General features: G+C 39.5%; 1 protein-coding gene across 6 annotated transcripts in view; it reads left to right on the top strand.

The window, feature by feature from the left end:
- AP2B1 (adaptor related protein complex 2 subunit beta 1) overlaps window positions 1-19044 on the top strand; it is a 141365-nt gene that overhangs the window by 87414 nt on the left and 34907 nt on the right. For all 6 annotated transcript variants that reach the window (XM_008971262.5, XM_008971260.5, XM_055102052.2 and 3 more), the window contains 2 exons: window positions 1496-1641; window positions 9999-10128. In XM_008971262.5, the coding sequence (XP_008969510.1) occupies window positions 1496-1641; window positions 9999-10128 (276 nt within the window). The remainder of the gene's footprint in view (window positions 1-1495; window positions 1642-9998; window positions 10129-19044) is intronic.

Genomic DNA, 19044 nt, shown 5'->3' with positions numbered 1-19044 from the left:
TAGTGTTTTGGCACAACTCGGTAGCTTTGTTGTAAGGTTTACTACATTGGATATTATCTTCAGACTTTTAACTATTAGTTATCTAATGCACTCATTTACTAACATAAAAGTATTGTATACAAATGACCAATGTAAATAATGTAAAAATGTAAGAAGGAAAATTGTCTCCCCCTGCCCCCATTTCCCATGTATAGCCACTGTTAACTTTCTTGTGTGTCCTTTCAAAAGAAAAAGATCATGCCTATAGCTGTATATTTGTATCCTTTGAACATTCTGTGTCAGTGGGATATACTATTTTGCACCTTGGTTTTTCTCTACCATATTCTTTTGAATCCGTATATCTACTGAATTGATACACCATAATTTATTTAATCACTCCTCTGTTGATGAACATTTAGGTTATTCCCTGGTCCTCCCCACCACCTGCCACTCTTTTAGTATGGCTGAGTACATCATCATGATTATTCACCACCCACAGATCCTTTGGTATTCTGTCTTAGGTGGTCAGAACAGCTCATGACTCCTGATTTTTTTATTTTTTATTTTTTTAGACGGAGTCTCACTCTGTCGCCCAGGCTGGAGTGCAGTGGCGTGATCTTGGCTCACTGCAAGCTCTGCCTCAGCCTCCCCAGTAGCTGGGACTACAGGCGCCCACCACCACTCCTAGCTAATTTCTTTTTGTATTTTTAGTAGAGGCGGGGTTTCCCTATGTTTGCCAGGATGGTCTCCATCTCCTGATCTCGTGATCTGCCCTCCTCAGCCTCCCAAAGTGCTGGGATTGCAGGCATGAGCCACCGCGCCTGGCCTTAAATTTTTTTATCTTTATTTTTTTAATAGTATAGGCCAGGTATACCACAGGTTCCAGGACCAAGGGGTGTGTTATGAATTATTTAGGTAGATAAAAATAATAGGCATTCAGATTATATGAGCAATATCTGAGTATTTACTATTTACCACAAACTATAGCAAGAGTTAAAAACGTATATAAGACATGGTTGATGCCTTTAAGGAAATTACCAATAATGGCTTTGGTTGGAAATGATGAAAAAAAATCTTCAAAGATTACAGGCATGCTGTTTTCATTAGTAGATGCAGTTTCTTCCCTTTGAACCATTTTACCAAAACTAACAGAAAAACACATTATGCTCATTGGAATTTTTCTTTTCCTCTTGGTAGCAGTACTTAAAAGTAGTAAAATAACCAAGCTGAACAGAAGGTAGAGCAGAAGCCAGGGTCGTTTAAAGACTGGTTTTTTAAAATTATTATTATTTGGTTCTTAAATAATTGAGAACGATCTCAAAATTCAGAAAATAAGACTCTATCCGGAGTCTTTTGCACTGGCTTGATATTTATAGTATAAAAATTACTATAATTGCCTAAGGAAGTGAATTTGTTCACTTAATTGTTAATCTTAATTTGTTCTTTATTTGTTAAAAAATACATAGCATCAAGATAAATCTTGTCTGATTCTATTGAGCTTCATACTGTGTTTCAGGTCTGGCTACCTGCAGTAAAGGCTAAAGGCTTGGAGATTTCAGGAACATTTACTCACCGCCAAGGGCACATCTATATGGAAATGAACTTCACCAATAAAGCTCTGCAGCACATGACAGATTTTGCAATCCAGTTTAACAAAAATAGGTAAGCAATCTGAGTCCCTAGCTTGATGTTGAGACAACAGTTTGCCTTAGAACCAACAAGAGAACATTCCATTTAGCACTGGTTAAAAGCTCACATATTGGGCCAGGTACAGTGGCTCATGCCTATAATCCCAGCATTTGGGAGGCCGAGATGGGCTGATCACCTGAGGTCAGGGGTTCAAAAGACCAGTCTGGCCAACATGGTGAAACCCCGTCTCTACTGAAAATACAAAAATGAGCTGAGCATGGTGGCAGGTACCTGTAATCCCAGCTACTCAGGAGGCTGAAGCAGGCAAATCCCTTGAACCTGGGAGGCCAAGGTTGCAGTGAGCCAAGATTGCGCCAATGCACTCCAGTCTGGGTGACAGAGTGAAACTCCATCTCAAAAAGAAAACCAAACCTCACACATTGGCAGATGCTGTATGTAGAGTGAGCCCTGGCTCTTGCAAGCCTTTTCAGTTATCAGCTTCAACTCTGGAGGCACTAGGGAGTTTGTTGGGAAACTCATCCAAATGCGATGAAGAAACCAGAACTTATTTACTATCTTGGATTCTAGGATTAGAACGTTTTTGATAAATTTTTAACTGAAATCCATTTATTCATTCAACAAATCATTGTTTAACATTAGCATGAGCCAGACATTTCTAGGTACTGGGGCTAGAGTAGTGAACCAAACAAAGCTCCTGACTGAAAGTTCACATTTTGGTGGGGAAAATTAGCATATTTGGTTGGTATAAGAAATATGGAAGTATATATGCTGAACAAATAATCACATAAACCTTGACAACCTCCTTTTAGCAATGAATTCTCTGCCTTAATAAGGAAGAGAGCATGAAGAAGTAAAATGTTAATGTCTTATTCTTTTTGAAACATCAGTGGGTTTTATTCAGTTTTATGGTTCAGGAAACTGGCTGTTAGACCTTAATGGCATGTCCATTCATTTGTAAATACAGGATATTTAGCCCTGCATATAAAAAGTAGTAATTGGACCCTTAAAGCAGATTTCATAAAATTTGTCAATGACAATTTGCATAAGTGACTGTCTGATTTATTTCTCATCATTTGGAAACACTTTTGTACTCTGGATTTGAGAGCTTGGCATGTTAAAAATCATTTAACTGTCTAGAAAGTCTGTGTTTCTTTCTGTCAAGACTACCAATATTTCCAGCCATTTTTGAGGAGCTGGCCCTGTTAAAGGCCAGGGCTGTTGGGAAAATAAATAAATAGGCCAAGGCTATTGGTGGAATCTGTTGTAATAAAGGAAATCTGCAGATGCAGAGTCTGCATTCATCTCTAGCCTTTTTTTTTTTCCTTTTTTTTTTTGTGGGGGGATGGAGTCTTGCTCTGTTGCCCAGGCTGGAGTGCAGTAGCACAATCTCGGCGGCTCACTGCAACCTCTTTTGTTCTGTTCCATGGTTTTGTTTTTGTTTTTCTTCTTTGGGATTTTCAATTATTCATTTATTGACTCTTTGTTTATCTTTTATATACTGTTTTTCTCTCTAATCGTTAAAAAAAATCATCAAATTCTTTTATATCAGCAAATAACCAATTAGTGTCAGATTTCCACAGTTGTCTAATGTTTTTGTACTGTTTACTTTGTCTGAACAGGGTCCCAATAAGGTCCCATACATTGCAATTGGATGATAAGTGCCTTAAGTCCCTTTAAATCTATAGGTTCCTCCTCCTTCTCTGTTTTGTTCCTTAAAATTTATCTCCTCCTCCTTCTCTGTTTTGTTCCTTAAAATTTATCTGTAGAAGAAATTAAGTCTTTTAGTGTGGAGTTTCCCACAGTCTCAATCTTGCTGATTCTACCTGTAAATTGGAGGCAGATTATAGATTTAATCAGATTTAGGCTGATATTCTGGCAGAAAGACTTCATAATTGGTGGTGATTGCAAATCCTGTTTCTTTTAGTTATTTATTTTTCTTTTTCTCATTTTATTCTCTATGTTTCTTACCATGTTTACTATGATGTCTGTTTCCTTGTTCTTTGTAAGTCAGTCTTTTTGTCACTATAATTGTACCTTTTCTATAATTTTTTATAAATGAAATTACATAATATGGAATCTTGTATCTGGTTTCTTTCTATTAGCATAATGCTTTTGAAATATGTATATCAGCAGTTGATTTCTCTTTTGTTGTTAAGTAATACTCCATTGATGAATATACAGTTTGTTGACGTGCTCACAAGTTGGGGGAGTTTGGTTGTTTTCAGTTTCATCTTTATGATAAAGTTGCCATGAACATTTGTGTATACATCTTTGGTTGGACATATGTTTTTGATTTTCCTTGGTAAATAACTAGGAATGTTATTGCTAGGTTATATGGTAAGCTTGAGAATTCCAGATCTTCCACATCCTCACCAATTTTAGCCATTCTTGTCGCTGTGTAGTAGTGTCTCATTTTAATTTGCATTTCCCTAATGACTACTAATTTTAAGCATTTTTTAAAATAAGCATATTGGTCGTTCTTATATCTTTCACTTAAGTATCAGCTCAAATCTTTACCTTTTTGTTGTTTTTGGGGGGAGAGAGAGGATCGTCTTATTATGGAGTTGTTAAAGTTCTTTGTATATTCTGGATACAAATCCTTTATTGCAAATATTTTTTCCCAGTCCATGGCTTGCCTTTTCTTAATAATGTTTTCAAAAAAAACCAAAAGGGTGTTTTTGTTTGTTTTTTTGTTTGAAACAAAGGCTTGCTCTGTCACCCAGGCTGGAGTGCAATGGCACAATCAAGGCCTACTATTGCCTCAAATTCCTGGGCTTAAGTGATTCTCCCACCTCAGCCTCCTGAGTAGCTGGGACTACACCTGTGCACCATCACACCCAGCTAATTTTTTTATTTGTTGTAGAGATGGGGTCCCACTCTGTTGCTCCGGTTGGTCTCAATGTCCTGGGCTCAAGTAGTCATCCTTCCTTGGCCTCCCAAGGTATGGGAAATACAGGCATGAGCCAGTGCACCCAGTCGAAAGTTTTCAATAAAGTCAGGTTCATCAATTTTTTTTCTTTTTATGACTTATGCTTTTTGTGTTCTAAGAAATCTTTGCTTAACCCCATGGTTACAAAGATTTTTTTGGCATGTTTTTAAATATAAGCCTTATAGTTTTTGTTCCTACATTTAGTTTTATAATTCATTTTGAGAGTGTTTTTAAATATGTTGTAAATTAACAGTCAATGTAAAAACTTTTTCCGTAATAGGTCTTGAAATCAGATGGCGTAAGTCCTGCAACTTTTTTTCTTTTCAAAGCTTGTTTTGGCTATTCTTGGTCTTTTACATTTCCCTGTAAATTTTAGAATCAGCGTGTCAGTTTCTACAAAAAAAATGCTGAGATTTTTATTGGAATTGCAGTGAATAAGTAGATCAATTTGAGGGAGAATTGACATTTAAACAATATTGAGTCTTCTAATCCATTAGCATAGTATATCTCTCTGTTTAGGTCTTTAATTTCTTTTTGCAATGTTTTATAATTTTTTTATGCACAAATCTTACCTTTTGTCAGATTTAAGTATTTCAAATTTTTGATGTTATAGTAAATAGTTTTGTTTTTTTTTTTTTGAGACAGAGTTTTTCGCTTGTCACCCAGGCTGGAATGCAATGGTGTGATCTCTGCCCACTGTAACCTCCGTCTCCTGGGTTCAAGCAGTTCTCCAGCCTCAGCCTCCTGAGTAGCTGGGATTAGAGGCACCCGCCACCATGCCCAGCTAATTTTTGTGTATTTAGTAGAGGCAGGGTTTCACCATGTTGGCCAGGCTAATCTTGAACTCCTGACCTCAGGTGATCTGCCTGCCCTTGGCCTCCCAAAGTGCTGGGATTACAGGCGTGAGTCACTGGGCCCAGCAGTAAATAGTATTTTTAATTTTAATTTTTTATTATTGCTAGTATATAGAAATATAATTGATTTTTATATATTGAACTTGTTTCCTGCAACTTTGTTAAACTTACTTTTTCTTTCTAGTGGCCTTTTTGTAAATTCCTTATAGTTTTCTACATAAATAAGTCATGTCATTTATGAACAGAGACAGTTTTATCTTTTCCTGTTCAATCTTATGCCTTTTATTTTTTCTTCTTGTCTGATTGTACTAACAGGACCTCCAGTAAATGTTGGATAGGAGTGGTAAGAAAAGTGTTCTAATTCATGGGAGAAGCATTCAGTCTTTCATCATTAAGTGTGACCTTAGCCATAGGTTTTTCATGGAGCTTGAGGAAGTTTCATTCTGTTCCTGGTTTTCTGAGTTTTATTATGAATGGGTATTAAATTTTGCCAGATGCCTCTTCTGCATTTACTAAAATGATTATGTGAACTTTTTTAGTCCATTAATATGATGGATTACATCAGTTGACTTTTCAAATGTTAAACCAACCTTGCATTCCTGGGATAAATCCTACTTGGTTAGGATGTGTTGTCTTTTTTTGTGTATTGATGGAGTTCATTGGCAGAAACTTTTTTACATCTATGTTCATGATATATTTACTCTTCATTTCTGATATGATTTACTTTTTTTTATTATTTCTTTCCTGAGTTAGATTGGCTCCCTTTACCTTTTCCTGTTGTCTTGCCCTCACCTCACATTATCTGGTCATCCCTTCCCCAGATGTTTTCTTTTCCTGTTGTGTGGTCTTCCTTGGTAGCTAGCATTGTTGTTTGTTTGTTTGTTTTGTTTTTTCAAGTATGTTTTGTTTGTCATTAAGGAAGTTGTACTGCTGTCTTTCCACTTTTTTATAATAGGACTTTGAACAGTTGCTGTGTTTTTTACCATTATGATACTCATATTTGAATGAGTTGGAATTTGCAGGACTAGCTATTAGTAGACTTCGATTGAAAAGGAAGCTAGGCAGGGTAGTTTTTTAGACTTTGCTCCTCAAGAACGTTTCCTCCTTTGCTCTGGTGTAGCCACAGCTTCTTAGCCTCTCTGAATCTAACTTGATTCTACAGGGCTGATCTTTGCCTTCAAGCCCTGTCTTTCAAGGAAGCCCTGTCTTCCAAGGTGTTTGTTTTCTCTTTAGAAGGTGGTGCTTTTTGAGCTCTTTCATCTCCAGGGCCCCCTTGGTAGAAAGGGACTTGCTACCTTTTTTTTTTTTCCAACCTTATTCATATGCTGCTCCTGTTTGATCTTGGTCTACTCTGGGAATGGGGCTGTCTTCTGAGAATGAATATTTGTGGTCAGTCTCTAAGACCTACTACTACTGGTTTCCTCTGAACTCCTTGTGCCTGCCTACTGTATCACCAGAGCATCTCACCAGTTCTGTGGACTTTCTTTGACTAGTAGTTTTGGAGAAGGTGAAATTACAGCTTTATAGGGACTTTTCCCCCTTCTTTGTTTCCTCTATTTCATTTCTTAAATGAGCACTTGGAAGATTTGGAACCATGCTGCTGCCATGTTTCCCAATATTGACTTAATGACAGAGTTTTGATGACTGTGAGAGCAAAATCAAAAGAGTAAATTTTTTTTTGCCTTATAACTATTATGCCTAAATGAGTGATGTGAATTCTCAAGATCATTTCATTATTACAATTTGGTACTCTTAAGATGTAGTTTATCTAGGAAAAGGTAAATATTTCTTTAGCCACTCTAACTCTTGGAAGAGTATCTGTGTAAACTCTTTTTTTTTTTTTTTTGAGACAGAGTTTCGCTCTTGTTGCCCAGGCTGCAGTGCATTGGCATGGTCTTGGCTCACTGCAACCTCTGCCTCCCGGGTTCCAAGTAGCTGGGAATTACAGGCACCCACCACCACGCCCGACTAATTTTTTTTTGTAATTTTTGGTAGAGATGGGGTTTCACCGTATTGGCCAGGCTGGTCTCAAACTCCTGACCTCAGGTGATCCACCAGCCTCGGCCTCCCAAAGTGCTGGGATTACAGGCGTGAGCCACCACACCAGCCTGTATAAACTCTTTAGTTAATTTTATAAACGTCGTAGTCCCATCTTCCATCCTGTGGCTATTTAGAATATAAATTCAATATAAATTTGTATCATTTTGTTTGTTATCTTCTAGGCCAATTTTTTCTTTCTGCTCCATCTTTATAAAATTTTGTTTTCTTCTTTTTTTTCCACCCGAAACAGGGTCTTGCTCTTTTGCCCAGGCATGGTGCAGTTGAGGCTCACTGCAGCCTCAACCTCCTGGGCTCTCAACCTCCTGGGCTCAAGTGATCTTACCACCTCAGCCTCCTGAGTAACAGGGACCACAGGAACACACCACCACACTGGCCAATGTTTGTAATTTTTTTCCAGAGACAGGGTTTCTCTATGTTGCCCAAGCTGGTCTTGAACTGCTGGGCTCAAGTGATCCACTCGCCTGGCCTGAGTCTCCCAAAGTGTTGGGATTACAGGCATGAGCCACCATGCCCAGCCTATGTTTTTGTTTTGTTTTGTTTTTTCAGACAGTCTTGCTCTGTCGCCCAGCCTGGAGTGCAGTGGCACAATCTTGGCTCACTGCAACTTCTGCCTCCCAGGTTCAAACAATTCTCCTGCCTCAGCCTCCCGAGTAGCTAGGATTACAGGTGCCTGTTACCTGGCTAATTTTTGTTGTATTTTTAGTAGAAATGTCATTTCATCATGTTGGCCAGCCTGGTCTCAAACTCCTGGCCTTAAATGATCCGCCCGCTGCAGCCTCCCAAAGTGCTGAGACTACAATTGTGAGCCACTGTTTCCAGCCCCAGCCTATAAAATTTTATCCTTGTGCTTCTCAGACCATCTGTCCTCCCACATATGTATTTGTTTTCTATTTAACTTCAGATTCAGACTGAGTTTCCCATCTCTTTACCATTCTTGTATTATTAAACAAGTTTTCCTGGATAAAACTGGTAGCTATTCATTGCCTCCCTGAAGCTTAGAAAGTGGCCATGTTTGGCTCTACAACTTATCGTAATTGTTTGGAATTTATAAGCCAGTCAATGCCACTTAGACTAGCTCTTTCCCAGTGATTGTGTCCTATGTAAGTGAAAAAAAAGGAAAGTGAGAATTACCAGTAAATAATCCTCTGGACTTACCAGTCAGGTTATCAAGCCTGTAAAATAATTTATTATACTTCTCTTTATAGAGTAGAAATTGGTTTTCGTTTTTGTTTTTGTATTTTTAAAGACAGGGTGTTGCTCTGTCATCTAGGCTGGACTGCAGTGATGCAGTCACAATTCACTGCAACCTCTAATGCCTGGGATCAAGCAAGTGATTCTCCTACCTCAGCCTCCAGAGTAGCTAGGACTACAGGCGTGTGCCACCATGCCCAGCTAATTTGTTTTCTTTTATTACTTTTTTTTTGGTGGGGGGTGGGCAGTAAAGACACGGTCTCATTATATTAAGTGACCCTCCTGCCTCAGCCTCCCAAAGTGCTGGGATTACAGGCGTGAACCACCACACCTGGCCTCAGGGCGGAAATTCTTAATTCTTCTTTCTCCCAAGAATTATCTAAGGAAAGATTTATTAAAAATGATATTCATCAAACCTGCCCTCTAGTGACGTTTTAAAGAGAAGGAACTTTCAGAGTCATAGCACTAGCAAAGCAGTTCTGCACTTAAGAATATTTTCTCCTTCCTCAAATTCATTTAATGGAAGACAGAAAATTATGATGTAACCAGTGTTATAGCAAATTGGCATTGAGCACCTTGATTCCTGCTATCCCTTTTATTTAATTGTATTAAAAATTTTGTTTCCTCACCTGTAATCCCAGCACTTTGGGAGGCCAAGGTGACCAAATTGCTTGAGCTCAGGAGTTCGAGACCAGCCTGGCCAACACCGTGAAACCCCATCTCTACTAAAAATACAAAAATTAGCATGGCATGATGGTGCATGCCTCTAGTCCCAGCCACCTGGGGGACTCAGGTGCGAGGATCACTTAAACCTGGAAGTTGAGGGCTGTGGTGAGCTTTGCTGAAATCACGCCACTTTGCTCCAGCCTGGGTGACAGAATGAGACCCTATCTCCAAAAAAAAAAAAAAAAAAAAAACTTTCCTTTAAATGGAGCAAAATGCCATTAAAACCCAAAGATATGGCAAAATCCTGCCTCTTTTTTTTTTTTTTTTTTTTTTGAGATGGAGTTTCACTCTTATTGCCCAGGCTGGAGTGCAATGGTGCAATCTTGGCTCACTACAACCTCCGCCTCCCAAGTTCAAGCGATTCTCCTGCCTCAGCCTCCCAAGTAGCTGGGATTACAGGCACCCGCCACCACGCCCGGCTAATGTTTTGTATTTTTAGTAGAGACAGGGTTTCACTATGTTGGCCAGGCTGGTTTTGAACTCCTGACCTCAGGAGATTCACCCACCTCAGCCTCCCAAAATGCTGGGATTGCAGGCGTAAGCCACCATGCCCAGCCTAAATCCTGCCTCTTGATTAACCTCTGTGATTTATGTATCCTCTCTTCTAGCTTTGGTGTCATCCCCAGCACTCCTCTGGCCATCCATACACCACTGATGCCAAACCAGAGCATTGATGTCTCCCTGCCTCTCAATACCTTGGGCCCAGTCATGAAGATGGAACCTCTGAATAACCTCCAGGTCAGAGATTTACTTCACTCAGGTGGTACAAGTTAATATCTTGACAATTATTATTATTATTATTTTTAAAGACACAGTCTTACTCTGTTGCCCAGGCTGGAGTGTAGTGGTGCGATCTCGGCTCACTGCAACCTCCGCCTCCTGGGTTCAAGTGGTGCTCCTGCCTCAGCCTCCCAAGTAGCTGGGATTACAGGCGCAAGCCTCCACGCCTGGCTAATTTCTGTATTTTTAGTAGAGATGGGGTTTCACCATGTTGGCCAGGCTGGTCTCGAACTCCTGACCTCGAGTAATCTGCCCACATGGACCTCCCAAAGTGCTGGAATTACAGGCATGAGCCACCGCGCCTCGCCCAATTTTTCATTTACATGTAAAAAAGTCCCTCTTTCTTCCTTAGGTTTGAGTTAGTCATGGAATCGGATTTGAAATAAATCTTTGTGGACGAGAGTTTTATGTTTTGTTGTTAAGAAAAACAAAAGTCATGCATGACATAGATATTCATTCTTTTACTCAACAAACACTTAGAAACTTTTTTCTTAACTTCTTATTTGTAAACCTTTTTTCCTTAAGACTTTTATAGCAAAATTTGAAGGTCATTAATGTAAGAAGAGATTTATATGGAGGTTATCATTGAACATTGGACCACAGGTAGCTAGGCTGTTTGGATTTAAATGCCCCATTAGCACCTATCTATGATAAGTATAACAGCATCTTAGAAGAATTTTATGTGGTCTACAAGAGCCTCTTTATCTTGAAAATGTCGAATTTTTTAGAATGCTTGGGTGTTAGCTTAGAGTTTCATTCAGTTTTCACCTACCTCGAAGTTTCCTTTGAAATATAAACCTTCTGGGCTTCAGGCAACATGAAGGCAGAGCAGTAAGCTCATAAGTCAGAACTGTAGCAACCCTGGAGGTTGCTAGCGGTTATGGTTTTAATGTTCACAAGAACAGGAAGAAAGCCTTGGGCCACCCAGAAATGGGGAACTGTAATCGATCCCTGCATAAAGCAGAGACCCTGGAAGGGCAGCTCCCTCAAAGAAAGGAGAACTAGGAAAATGTTTTCGCCATCCCCCAAAGATGACAGGAGAGTTCTGAGCAGGGTTCTGGGTATAGCCCCTTGTGAGAAATTCAAGGCCCAATCAATGCCATAGATGAGTTATATATTCCAAATTTACACTACTTATGTAGGTGTAGTAACCTCCAAATCAATAAATTAATATATAATTGGCCCAGGACTGGTGAAACCTAAAGTCCTGTCAGAAGCAAACACAAAGCAGCCCTTTAACAACAGTTGTAAAATTTAGGGCCTTCAAGACCCCCAGCTGAAAAGAAAGTCTCTACTGAAAGTGAGCTCACAATTTAACAGGAGAGAGAGAGAAAGATACACTGTGAAGGATAGTCAAAAGACATTGCAAAGAGGAGGACTGGTACTGTCCCCACCCCCACTAAGAACTTAAGATAGAACAGTCTGAATGAGACTACGAAATATATTTAAAATGATGAAAGAAAAATGTCAGCTTTCCAGTCAAGACAGGTGGGATCCCATTGTTTAATCTTCTAGAAATACCTGTGTGAGATACTAGTACTGATGGTGAGACGTCAAGAGTAAAATATCTTGGAGTTAAAACTAAGCGTTCTTCAGTCATTTAAATACCAGCACAGCAGGCCTGTTTGCCAGTTCACTAACTACCTTGTTGCCACAGTAGTTGACTGCCTTTTTTTCAGCAAAGGGAGTAATGATTTAGAGGGTAGACGAGTGAGTCACAATGTAACTTGGCTCAGACAAGAAGAATAAAGCAAGGATTACTATGCAGATGGAATTGGCTGTTACTATGATGACAGTAATGTGTTAAGGGGCTTTTCCAGCACAGGATCCTGAAGAAACTTAACCCAAATCTACATCTGTTCCCTTTTCATTGAAATCTAACCTCCCATTGGCCAGAGCCTCAAGCCTAATATTTGAGGACAGTCAGCATGCATGCAAGAATGCTTTACCTCATAAGTAGGAAAGAGAATTTGGGTCACAGAAACCAGGGCAAATTTTCTGCTCTTAAAATGAAAAGAAAAAAAAGAAAAGAAACAGTAAACAAATTAATGAATGTCAGTTTACTTTCCTGTTGGCATTTCCATTTGACTAACTCCTGAACAGGAACCCTCACAAGAGAAGTTGAATCTTAGTCCAACCCTTTCCTCAAAAGTATTGATGTGATATTAGAACTAGCAAGTTTTAATTTTCATAAACCTGATATTATAAGAAGCAAACTTTAAATTTTTCCATCTATAGTTAACTACTGATTTTTCAAGTTTCCCACATGGATTCTCTTCTTTTGGGGACGTCATAATTGTGGCTATTTTCTCATTAATTGGCATTTCCCAATGGAGATGATAAGCAAAACTTGAAAAGAGAAAAACTTTTTCCCCCTGTGAGCAGCTCTACTTAGTGTATGCTGGTGAGAGTTGGAACTAATGTAATGGCTAGCTTAGGGATGTGTAGGGTACTTTAGATTTCAGCTTCCATTCTGCCCTTTTCCCTGTATGAACAAGAAGAAAATCAAAACATCATTCCAACAAGGTTAAACTATATATACATCCAGATAAAGCCAGGTAAAGATTGATCTAGCTTTTAAATATATTTGTATAATGTTTAGATTCAAGAGCTCATGTGGGAAAATTAGTATTTTTCTAGTACTGCAGACCATAAAATTGGGGAAAAAAAATGTTGGGGATTGAGGAAATGAAATTTTGAATTCCATGTGGATTTTAGCTATTTTGGCTAATTTGATATCAATGTGTAGAACAATTAAATCAAGCCCAGCTGCCAGAACTGTAGTATAAAACTTATTATAAAAACTTTTCATCAGAACACTCATTAAACTACTTATTGGCTTATAGACTATTTGAAACACTATTTAAAAGTTTAAAAGATACCGTTCATTCTTTTTTTTTTTTCTTTGAGATGGAGTTTCGTTCTTGTCACCCAGACTCGAGTGCAATGGTGCAATCTTGGCTCACTGCAACCTCCGCCTCCCAGGTTCAAGCGATTCTCCAGCCTTAGCCTCTGAGTAGCTGGGATTACAGGCGCCTGCCACCACACCCAGCTAATGTTTGTATTTTTAGTAGAGACGGGGTTTCACCAATGTTAGCCACACTGGTTTCGAACTCCTGACCTCAGGTGATCCACCTGCCTCTGCCTCCCAAAGTGCTGGGATTACAGGCGTGAGCTGCCATGCCCTGCCTATTCATTCTTAAAATGTAAAATACATTATGCCTTAAATATGGGAATTAAATACCTAGTAGAGATTTGAACCTGGAAGAATTTTTCTACTATACTGACATCGACTGTAAAAGCTTTTGTGAATCAGCTTATAAACATTATACAAAGTAAAGTTAAGCTTGCTCCTACTGGGAGCCTTTCTTGAGTTTATTTATATCACATAATTATATTCCTTAAAAAGAGAATTGATTCTCTCTGTTTAAATAAAGCAGAAACCTTAATAAGTGTCTAAATGTGTTTCCTCTAAATGAGTTTTCTCTGACTCTTGATGTCCTTGTTTCTCATTTCATGTGTTAGTTGTGCTTAGAAACATTTTCCCAGTGAACTTCTTCAAACTTGGACTGCTTTTTCAAGTCAGTGTCTGCAAGGAGACAGTGGAATTATGATTTAACATGTGTTCATCTCCAGGGTAATGCTCATGGTCATTATGTAGATGCTGCAGGGTTCCCACAGCTGCTTGGCCTCCTTTTTCCAGGGCCATAAACTCTTTTGAGAACATTGATAGCATCATTCTTTCAAGTTTTCAGGATGATAAAGGCACAGTTTAAAGAGCCAACTAATTCTACAATTATTTAAGAAAAACTGGCCGGGCATGGTGGCTCACGCCTGCAATCCCAGCACTTTGGGAGGCTGAAGCGGGCGGATCACGAGGTCAGGAGATCGAGACCATCCTGGCTAACACGGTGAAACCCCGTCTCTACTAAAAATGCAAAAAAAATTAGTCAGGCATGGTGGCGGGTGCCTGTAGTCCCAGCTAATCGGGAGGCTGAGGCAGGAGAATGGCGTGAGAATGGCGTGAACCCGGGAGGCGGAGCTTGCAGTGAGCCGAGATCGCGCCACTGCACTCCAGCCTGGGTGACAGAGCGAGACTCCGTCTCCAAAAGAAAAGAAAAGAAAAGAAAAACCCAGTCCTGAGACTTTTCTCCCTAACAAGACCTCCAATATCTCCTCCCACAAAGCCAATTTCGTTCACCTCTTTTGATAATTACCTAAATAACATGCTCATATTGGGACTCCTGGATTTTTATTTATTTATTTTTTTTTGAGATAGGGTCTCACTCTGTCACCCAGGCTGATGGTGCAGTCATGGGTCACTGCAGCCTTCACCTCCTGGGCTCAAGCAATCCTCCCACCTCAGCCTCCCGAATAGCTGGGACCACAGGAGCACACCACTACACCCAGCTAATTTATATTTTTTAAAATTTTTTGTAGAGACAGGGTCTCTCCATGTTGCCTAGGCTGGTCTCAAATTCCTGCGGTCAAGCAATCCTCCCACCTTGACCTCCCAAAGCACTGGGATTACAGGTGCGAGCCACCACACCCAGCTGGATTTTTCTGTTTTAGATATTCCTGTACATGTCCCCACTCACTGCCATCATCTACATACTTTTCATGTTCCCATTTTTTCTGACAGAACTATCTTAAAATTTACTTAAATCAGTGTTCAATGTTTACATCAATTTTTTTTTTTTAAGAGATAAAATTTTGCTCAGTCACCTGGGCTGAAGTGCAGTAGTATAATCATGGCTCATTGCAGCCTCAAACTCCTAGGCTCAAGCGATCCTGCTACCTTAGGAGAATCTCAAGTAGCTGGGACTACAGGTGTGTGCCACCACGCCTGGCTAATTTTTTATTTTTATGTAGAGATGGGGTCTCACTATGTTGCCCAGGCTGGTCTGAAATTCCTGGGCTCAAGTGATCCTCCTGCCTCAGCTTCCTAAAGTGCTGGAATTACAGGTATGAGCCTCCACACCCTGCCCAGTGTTTACATTATTATGACTGCATATATTCTTTGAAGCTGAGCCATATATTAAAGTGATTTTTCCTCAATAAAACTTTTTGTAGATAATTGGAGTTAATACCCATTTCTGTTGGTGTTTTTAACTGTAATTCAATCCCAAATTCCATTGAGATCAGACCCTTCAAAGTATACTATTGGTTTCCCTTTCTTAAAGTCTCTTCTAGACTGATTTACTTGAATGCCTGGAACATAGCTGTCTTCCTGGGACCTCCTTTCATCTTAACCCTGGAGATTCATTCCCTTCATCAGCTCTCTCCTACTCAGGGTCTCCTGTTATAGTGTCCTTTTCTTGGTTTACTCCCTCTTTTGATGAAACACAGTTTCCAGTGGATTCCTGAGAATAGGTATGTAGACTATTCCATAGGTTTGAGCCTTTACATGTTTTTAAATGTCTGTTGTAGTCTGTCTTCATACTAGGTTAGGAATCATTTTCCTCCTAATCAGAAGCCGTTCTGATTCTTGATACTTGCCTTAGCCCTGTTTTTTTCTCAATGAAAGCTTGTACTTTGTCCCCAGTGTTTTAAATTTCAGTGATGTGCCTCATTGTGACTCTGTCTTTTCACCCATCATGCTGGGTACTCATTGGGTTCTTTAAAACCGGAAACTCATGTCCTTCAATTCTAGGAATTTGTCTTTAACTTCTTTGCTGATGCTCTCCCCTTCATTTTCTCTATTTCTTATCAGACGTCTTGCTATTTGGATGTTGATTCTCCTGGACTGACTCTGTTTTCCCCTCCTATTTTCCATCCCTTTTTCCTTTTGCTCTACTTTTTAAAACCTTGTTTATGGGAACAGGCACAGTGGCTCACACGTGTAACTCCAGCACTTTGGGAGGCCAAGGAGGGCGGATCACTTAAGGCCAGGAGTCCAAGACCAGCCTGGCCAACTTGACGAACCCCTATCTCTACTAAAAATACAAAAATTAGCCAGGCATGGTGGCACACGCCTATAGTCCCAGCTAATCGGGAAGCTGAAGTAGGAGAATTGCTTGAGCCAGGGAGGCAGAGGTTGCGGTGAGTTGAGATTACGCCACTGCACTCCAGCCTGCGTGACAGAACGAGCCACAAGCCTTTATCTCAAAAAGAAAAAAAAAAACACTTTTTTATGAAACATTTTTAACATTGCAGAAATAAACAGAATAGTATAACGAGTCCCTGTGTACCCATCATCCAGCTTCAATAATTATCCATGGTTAATATCATTTATACCCCTTTCCATAACCCTACTCTATTATTTGAAACAAATCCCAGACATTTATATCACTTAATCTGTAAGTATTTTAGTATGTCTCGTATTTTGTTTATTTGCTTGTTTGTTTGAGATGGAGTCTCGCTGTGCCGCCCAGGCTGGAGTGCAGTGGTGCGATCTCAGCTCACTGCAACCTCCGCCTCCCGGGTTCAAGTGATTCTCTTGCCTTGGCCTCCCGAGTAGCTGGGATTACAGGCACGTGCCACCATACCTAGCTAATTTTTGTATTTTTAGTAGAGACGGGGTTTCACCATGTTGGCCAGGCTGGTCTCGGATTCCTGACCTTGGGTGATCCGCCCTTGTGGGATTACAGGTATGAGCTACCACCCCCAGCTCAGTATGTGTCTTTAAAACAGGTCTCTTAAAAAATTTAACTACAATAACTATTCTCACAACTTAAAAAATTAGCAAGAATTCCTTAATATCACATATCGAATCAATGTTCAGATTTTGTCGTAATTTTTTTTGTTTTATTATTTGTGTTTGAATCAGTAAAGTGCACATATTATGGTGGGTTGATAGCTCTTAAGTCTCTTTAGCTACACTGTTTAATATGATAGCCACTAGCCACATGTGGCTATGTACATTGAAATTAAACAAATTCAGTTTCATCATTTCATCAGCCACATTTCAAGTACATGTGTGGCTAATGGTTACTAGATGGGACAGTGCAGAAGTAAAACATTTACATTACTTTAGAAAGTTCTGTTGGCAGTGCCAATCTGTAGGCTCCTCTTCCATCTTTCTTTTACCTTTGGTTTTCAGCAGTTTGGCTATTATGTATGTAGTTGTTTTTCTTGTATTTCTCTGGCTTGGAGCTCACTGAGCTTGGATCTGCAAGTTGATAGTTTTCCCCAATTTTGGAAATGTTTTGTCATTCTTCAGATTTTTCTTCTGCCTCATTATGTCTCTTCTCTCCTTCTAGAACTCCAGTTACATATGTGTTAGGCTACTTGATATCATCCCTCAGATCACTGAGGCTGCTTTTTTTAAATTTAATCTTTTTTTCTCTCTGTTCTTCAGATTGGATAATTCCTATTGATCTGTCTTCATGTACACTGCTTCTTTCTTCTATAGGCAACAACCTTCTGTTAAACTAATCCAGAGCATTTTCATTTCAGATATTGTACTTTTTAATTCTAGGATTTCCATTTGATTTTTTGCTGAATTTTCCTCACTGGGCTGGCTCAATTCTTTCAAAAGTTATCTTTAAGTCTCTGTCTACGATAGAAAGGCTTTCTGCAAGCCTTGTGGGGAGCTAAATTGGGAAAGAGGGCTGGAGAGTCTTAGCATTCAGTATGCATTAATTCATTTAATTCACCACCCCTCAGCCATGTCTGGCTTTTACTTCTAAGTGCCATCTATTTTATCCTCTCTAAAAGAATCAATCTTCAGTTTTGTGCAGGGCCTAGAGACCTAAGAGCTGTCCAGCAGTATAGAATCGGGGTTGGTATCTAGAAATCCTATTGACATCTTAATCCTCTCGTTTTTAACACTCCCCTCCTCTCCCCACCATACAGTTCCAGAGGTGCTACCAGTCCTAAGCCTTTGAGAATTCTGTGGTGGTATTGCTAATCCATCTGTTTTCCAGGTACCAAGTTTTTGTTGCTGTTATATCTTTTTGTTAGTATCTCTATGAATTTATACCTTGAAAATTTTTTATTTTCCCTTAGTTATGGCAGAACTTTTTCCAGGAGAAAGGAAACTTAAATGTGATTTTTCAATCTACTGCCTCTGCCTAGAGGTCTGATAGCACCTTAACATTTTTTCTTTCCTTCCTGCGATACAACTTTATAATTAAGAACCTTAGAGGTGAACCTGTGGAGAAAGAATTGACCCTTTCCCATATATAGTTTTTGTTGTCCCTGTCTTTATTGCCTTTAAATCTCACATAAACATTGTCAAATAAGAGGCTGAATATTAATTAGAGAAAAGAAATAGACACAATGTCTCTTTTTTTTTTCTTTGAATATCTTTCTAAAACAAGGCAATATTCATCAGTCTGTTCATGTAACCTTTGATTAGGGCAGAAAGTGCTGAAGACACTAGCTGCAAAGAACACGATCTTACAGTCCTGTTTATTCATGTCTTAAGATCATTGTCAGCCAAATTTTGCTAGTATATGGCTCTGAGGAAATTCTGTCCCTTGCTACTCCTACATGTAGTTCCAGCCTGTGAGACAGTCAGTTGCAGATGGTGCTTGTCCCTGATATTTCATGTCTTGCATATGTCCGTTCACACTCAGAAAGCCCACAGCTATAGCTATTGTACCAGAAAAACTGGTAGACGCTTCCAAGCGGAAGACCTTTTCAGCAGCTTCCATCAAATGAAGCAAACCAGCTTGGCATTTGCTGACGTTTCTTGACTGTTGTGCAAGCCAAACCAGTCAGTGTTGAAGCCTTCTTTGGTCTTCCAAGATCCACAATTGAGGACTGCACACTCTGATTGCATTTGTGGGACCACGATGCTCCTTGAATAGATAATGAGTCCTTGAAGTGGTGGATCTTTCGGAAACTATATAGAGATTCCCACGTCAGACAGTTGGATCCAGTGTTGGATCTACTATCCAAATGATCCCTGTAGACCTAAAAATATTC

Source organism: Pan paniscus, chromosome 19 (genome assembly GCF_029289425.2).
Source record: "Pan paniscus chromosome 19, NHGRI_mPanPan1-v2.0_pri, whole genome shotgun sequence".
In the NCBI taxonomy this organism is placed as follows: domain Eukaryota; kingdom Metazoa; phylum Chordata; class Mammalia; order Primates; family Hominidae; genus Pan; species Pan paniscus.
The sequence above is the reverse complement of the archived record's forward strand: the minus strand, read 5'-3'. Positions and strand labels throughout refer to the sequence as shown.